The sequence below is a fragment of the Triticum urartu genome, chromosome 4A, assembly GCF_056163025.1.
Source record: "Triticum urartu cultivar PI428250 chromosome 4A, HENAU_Tu73, whole genome shotgun sequence".
In the NCBI taxonomy this organism is placed as follows: Eukaryota; Viridiplantae; Streptophyta; class Magnoliopsida; order Poales; family Poaceae; genus Triticum; species Triticum urartu.
This window is the reverse complement of record NC_141876.1, coordinates 600,782,760-600,788,579: the sequence shown is the minus strand read 5'-3', so window position 1 is coordinate 600,788,579 and position 5,820 is coordinate 600,782,760. Positions and strand designations below refer to the sequence as shown.

Below are 5,820 nucleotides of genomic sequence, written 5' to 3'. Positions count from 1 at the left end.
TGTCCCTAGTATGCCTTTACTAGACTAGCTCGTTAATCAAAGATGGTTAAGTTTCCTAACCATAGACATGTGTTGTCATTTGATGAACGGGATCACATCATTAGAGAATGATGTGATGGACAAGAGCCATCCGTTAGCTTAGCACTATGATCGTTTAGTTTATTGCTATTGCTTTCTTCATGACTTGTACATGTTCCTATGACTATGACATTATGCAACTCCCGAATATCGGAGGAACACTTTGTGTGCTATCAAACGTCACAACGTAACTGGGTGATTATAAAGATGCTCTACAGGTGTCTCCGATGGTGTTTGTTGAGTTGGCATAGATCGAGATTAGGATTTTTCACTCCGATTGTCGAAGACATATCTCTGGGCCCTATCGGTAATGCACATCACTATAAGCCTTGCAAGCAATGTGACTAATGAGTTAGTCACGGGATGATGCATTATGAAACAAGTAAAGAGACTTGCCGGTAACGAGATTGAACTAGGTATGATGATACCGACGATCGAATCTTGGGCAAGTAACATACCGATGACAAAGGGAACAACGTATGTTGTTATGCGGTTTGATCGATAAATATCTTCGTGGAATATGTAGGAGCCAATATGTCGGGGATATACCCCGCGGCGTAAACCGGCCGGAAGTATAACCCGGCCGGACTAGGCGTTTCATTGGTAAACCGCTAGAGGATTGGCGGTTTACATGATTAGCGGTGTAAACCGGCCGGAGGTTAACCCGGCCGGACTTGGCAGATTATCTGAAGACCCCGCTGACACTTGGCGAGTTACTGGCGACCCGCCTTGACCTGGCGGTTTACAAGCAACCCACCTGGTTATTATGACTCACTGGTGATCCGGCGTGCGGGACAGACAGATGACAAGGCCGAAGACCCAGAAGGCCGGTTCACGTTTAATGGTGGGCCGGTTTAAGAGGAAAGGCAGGAGGAATATTATCTTACAAGGAGCTAAGACCTGGACTTGTATCCGGTTTGTATTAGAGATAGACTAGTCCTAATCCTAATAGGATTCTACATGTAACCCATCCCTCCAACATATATAAGGAGGGGCAGGGCTCCCCAAAAGGGACAAGTTCCACAAGTTGGACAAGTTAGGTTTAGACAATAGCTCTCGAGATAGAGCACTCTTGTAATCGTGATCATCATCATCAATATCAATGAAGCAGGATGTAGGCTTTTACCTCCACTGTGAGGGGCCGAACCTGGGTAAAACATCACATCTCTCATCCCGCTCAACCCCTCTCAAGCTACCACATAGATGTGTTGGCCTCACGACTAAGTCCTGACACTAAGGACATCTGCCGTGACAATTCCACGACAGTTGGCGCCCACCGTGGGGCACGCGCACGATGGTGTTGAGTTCTTGGAGGGATATATCTCAGTTTTAGGGATCGAGGAGTTCGCGATGGGTTGGATGGAAAAAAGCCGGCGTAGAAGACATCCGATGAACAGTCAAAGCGATATATACAAGATTTGAGATCAAGAGAAAATTAGGGTTGCATCAGATGTGCCGCCGCTGCTGTAAGTCGAAGACCTGTCCGAGATCGATCAGCGCAAGAATCAGATCACCGAGACCAACAAGAGTACAAGGAAAAGAAAAGAAAACGATAATGTTAACGCCCACACGTGTGGGCTTCACCACCCCGACCACATGCAAGCATCACCGTTAGCAGGTGTGTGCACGAATCTTGGAACAAACCAGGTGGTTTTTTGTGCCACGTAGGATGAGGCGCGTGTGCGGTGTGCGAGTAGGTTCGCCCGCACGTTGGTTGCCACCCTGCGGTCAGCGGTTGCCATCTGAGTCATGCGGTGGAACTACAATGCGCCCGCACGCCACGCTTCGACTGCGGTTGACGTCGCACGCCTCTGCCCCCTCTCCCTCACACTTCCATTTACTCACCCACACCATAGTTACCGGCAGAACCCACTCGCATTTCAAACCATCGAAGGAGAAGGCGAGGGGAGAAGGCGACGGCGGAGGCGGAAGAATCGACGGTGTTCGGGACCGTCGGTGGTACTCGCCGGAACGGAGCGGCTCGCCGGAGCGCCTGCGGGTTGAAGGTACTGCTCGCTGCAACCCTTGCATTCCCTTCCTGCATTTCCTCCCCTTCCCTCCCTGTTCGATTCCTCGATCGAGATTCGTAGAAATTCAGGCGATTCGCCGATGCGTCGGCATTCCTGCCGGCGCCGAAGTCGTCTGATAGCCGCTTTTGGTTGCACTGGTCAGTTTCATCGCAGGCGCGGCGGCGGCATCGTCGGCGTGGTTCTGCCTGTTCGGAGGCACGAACTAGTATTGCCTATGGATTGAGCAGGTGTCTCCCGGGGTTGTTTTTGATGTGCGTTGGTTCGATTTTGTGTTTGCAGTCAGTTCGTGGGAGAATTTTGAGGGCGAATTTGAAGTCGAGGTAGTTCCCATTGAACCCTATCTAGTTAGTTTGGTTTTGAAAATGCAGTATGAGGCGAACTTGATAGTTACATTAACTATCATGTTTATGCGACCACTAACTCCCTGAAAAAATTTGATAGTTGCCACAAACGTGTTTCCCCTTGCGGCAACAAATTACTGAAATGATTGTGTTAGTTGCCACATGTAAGCTTTCTCACATGGCAACTATTTTTTCATTCAATGACTGTGATAGTTGCCACACACACGCTCTTCCATGTGGCAAATAATTTTGCTGAAGTAATGTGATAGTTGCCACGCACACGCTTTTTCTCCGTGTGGCAACTAAGATTTGCTGAATTCCTGTGTTAGGTGCCATAATCATGCTATTTTCATTGCGGCCAGTGTTTTTCCGAATGATATGTGATAGTAACCACACTGTGATAGTTGCCACAATCGGTAGTCAATGTACATTCACGAGCCAACTGCACTGGATGGCAACCACTGTGCACATAAAGTGTGCCTGTTGCCACCTGGATAGTATATTCATGTGGCAAATAGAGTGTGAACACACTGTCTGTTGCCATTCTGCATATAAGACAATGTGGCAAATTGGTTGCATAATGTGGCAACCAACTTTGCATATCAAATGTATCAGATGCCATACATATGCTTTGCATGTGGCAAGTTTTTGCTGACCTCTTTGCATTTACATTTCCACCATGACAATTTGGTCTGTTCCCATCTCAGCAGAATGGCTCGTGGTGATCGTCAAAACGACGATGATGATTTCATGGATCCACCACAGCGTAATCGGGCAACTGGGCGAAGAAAAGAGGGTGATGAGGTAAATGTTCATACATCCCCCTTCCTCCTGCTGTATGTTAATGGTTGACAACCTTGAGCTTAAAGTCGTCTGGCACGAACTAAAATTTATTTACATTGCAAAACGCGGCAACAACTGATCTCTTTTTTGCAAAAAACATGGCAACAACTGATCACTTTATGTCTGTTTTTTGCAGAAGAAGAAACGTATTCGTAACAGAGCCTCCCAAGAACGACTGACTGCGTTGACTGGCAAATTCAGCGACGATCAGAAGGGGGCTGCTGCTGAGATGGGTATGCAGTCTATGATGGCTGTCCGGTGCACGAACCTTGTCAACCCTGTATGCGATTGGCTTGGTGAGATCTACGACCCCGCCTACAGAGAATTCGTGATTCCGGGACGCGGAAGACTACCGCTGAATGAGGAATCCGTGTTCTGCACATTGGGTGTGCCCCATGGACATATCAAAGTCCCGTACGAGGTCAACAACGAGATCGAGGAAGCGCTATTCCCCCGTTTGTTTCCTGGGTTGGAATCCATGCCGAACACGACTGCAGTGGCAGATTCGTTGGAGGCCATGACGACGCACGGAGATGTTTTCAAGATGAAGCTACTTATGTACCTCATCTCAGCCGTTTTCGCGCCGACCACTTCTCTTCGCCCAAGCAACAAATGCTTCCCCATCCTGGTGAATGATCTATCTTTACTACATTATTTTTCCTTCAATTTTTTTGCTCCGATGTCATGTGCAAGCTAGTCACTGACAGTTTTTTTTGTTGTTTTTTCCATTGGAATTCTGACGCGGCAAGTCCTTGTCCTGAATTTTATGCGGTGCAGGCGAAACTGAAAGATGTGAAGAACATGAACTGGTGTAAGTTCATTGCCGACTTCCTGCATGATGCATTTGCAAGCAAGGTGTACCAGAAGGGTTGTCGACTGCATTTAATGGTATTTTTTTACCGGTCCTTTATGTGAACACTATTTTTTAACACATCATTATTCATGCATGTCAACATGATCATAACAAGATGGCAACTGCCATGTTGATTATGTGGCAACTGCCATCATGACTATATGGCAACTGCCATCATACTGTGATGGCAACTACCAACATTACAACATGGCAACTGCCATCACCCTATGATGGCAACTAGCACATGCAGATGGCATATCTTCAGAAAATACCATATATTTTATCTTGTTATTTGTCGCAAAATACCATGACCGCAACTGATTTTTCTTTCTTTTTAAAATGGTTGTACATCAGCTCATGTACGTCGACTGCCTTGATCTGTCCACCGTGGACTTCACTAGGACAGGAGGCCCGCCGCCTGCGCACAAGTTTGCTATTTCTGCGTGGACTATCGATGCTGTCAAGGCTGTGCTTGCTGCAGACAGGGTAACTGATAGCAAATATGGTAAACTGCAGGTTAGTTCTGTTTTTTTGCAACACATGAACTGCTAGTCAGTGTTCTTCATTCTCTCTCTTATATCGTTTGCTACTTTTTTTTCTTTCTCCCCAGCTGATGGCCAAGCATTCTATAGACTACAGCGTGTTTGGGGGGCCTCAAAACTTTGAAAAGTGGATGGACGTGCACTCAGCTCCGTCTTGTCCTTCAGAGGTAATCAAAAGATATACATATATGGTTTGCCGTGGAGTATTTTTCGATGTCGTGCAAGTGATTGCAATACAGGGTTGTCATTGATGCCTCTTTGTTTTGTGTACACGCGAGGGCACCTGTTGAGCAGCTAATAGGGCAGTTTGCATCTGGAATGACTGGCTTGCTCGGGAAGTTGGTTGAGGGGTGGACGTCCCTCAGTGGCTCTGACGGCGACGCGGTTGCGAGGCAATTCACTTCATTCGTCCCAGAACGTACACACCGGCCAACCGGTTGCCGTGGCCGGTATGACTACAACAGTTCCCAGGAGCCCGCTGACACACAAGATGAACTAGGTGGAGACGCTGGTCTCAGCAAGGATGACGATGATGTCATGGATAATGTGCAAGAGGACACCGATGATGATGAACACGCTGAAGTTCGCGCGGGTGGTAACAAGGGCAAGGATGCAACAGATGTCCCCCAACCGGATAAAGTCAAACAACACACGGCTGTGAGAGGCGAAGGGGTTTTGCCATCAAAGATGGGGATGGCTCCAGAGGGTGCTGGGCAAGTTTCTGCTGGCAAGAGGTCTAGGACCGACCCTGTAGCTGCCAGGAAGAGGTTTGACTTTCATCTTAGCTTTTTGCTTTGTCTATTTTCTTCGAACAGACTCATCCTCTTCTTTGCACTTGTGTTCTTTCAAACGCGGCAACGAGATTGCTGTCTGACAATTGCCACCTCTTTTTTTGACCTCCATCTCATACGTGCAGCGAGCCGACAGCTGGTGGACGAGCAATTACGAAGAAACAGGCGCCAACGCCAACCCGTGTTTCTGCTCGGTTGAACAAAGGTGCCCCCATTGCCGGTGATACCACTTCCACCAGGACATCTCCTCGCACGACGACAACCAACACCGGGGATCCTGTCGTGTTGCCAGACCTGAGGAAGGCAGTCAGGAAGTAGGTTTCTTCATCCGCTTTCATTGAC

The 5,820-nt window shown here is 47.9% G+C and overlaps 1 protein-coding gene across 1 annotated transcript; it reads left to right on the top strand.

Moving 5' to 3' along the window:
* Positions 1-4,075: 4,075 nt before the first annotated feature.
* Positions 4,076-5,820, top strand: LOC147977151 (uncharacterized). The gene is made up of 5 exons (XM_087519903.1): positions 4,076-4,180; positions 4,500-4,661; positions 4,756-4,852; positions 4,959-5,454; positions 5,604-5,820. Exons 1-5 carry the CDS (start codon positions 4,094-4,096, stop codon positions 5,794-5,796), a joined length of 1,035 nt encoding a protein of 344 aa, XP_087376029.1. The 5' UTR covers positions 4,076-4,093; the 3' UTR covers positions 5,797-5,820.

Coding starts and splice junctions, on each gene's coding strand:
- LOC147977151 (XM_087519903.1), top strand. CDS start 4,094: ATGAACTGGTGTAAGTTCATTGCCGACTTCCTGCATGATGCATTTGCA. Junction 4,181..4,499: donor GTTGTCGACTGCATTTAATG/GTATTTTTTTAC, acceptor GTTGTACATCAG/CTCATGTACGTCGACTGCCT. Junction 4,853..4,958: donor AGCTCCGTCTTGTCCTTCAG/AGGTAATCAAAA, acceptor TGTTTTGTGTAC/ACGCGAGGGCACCTGTTGAG.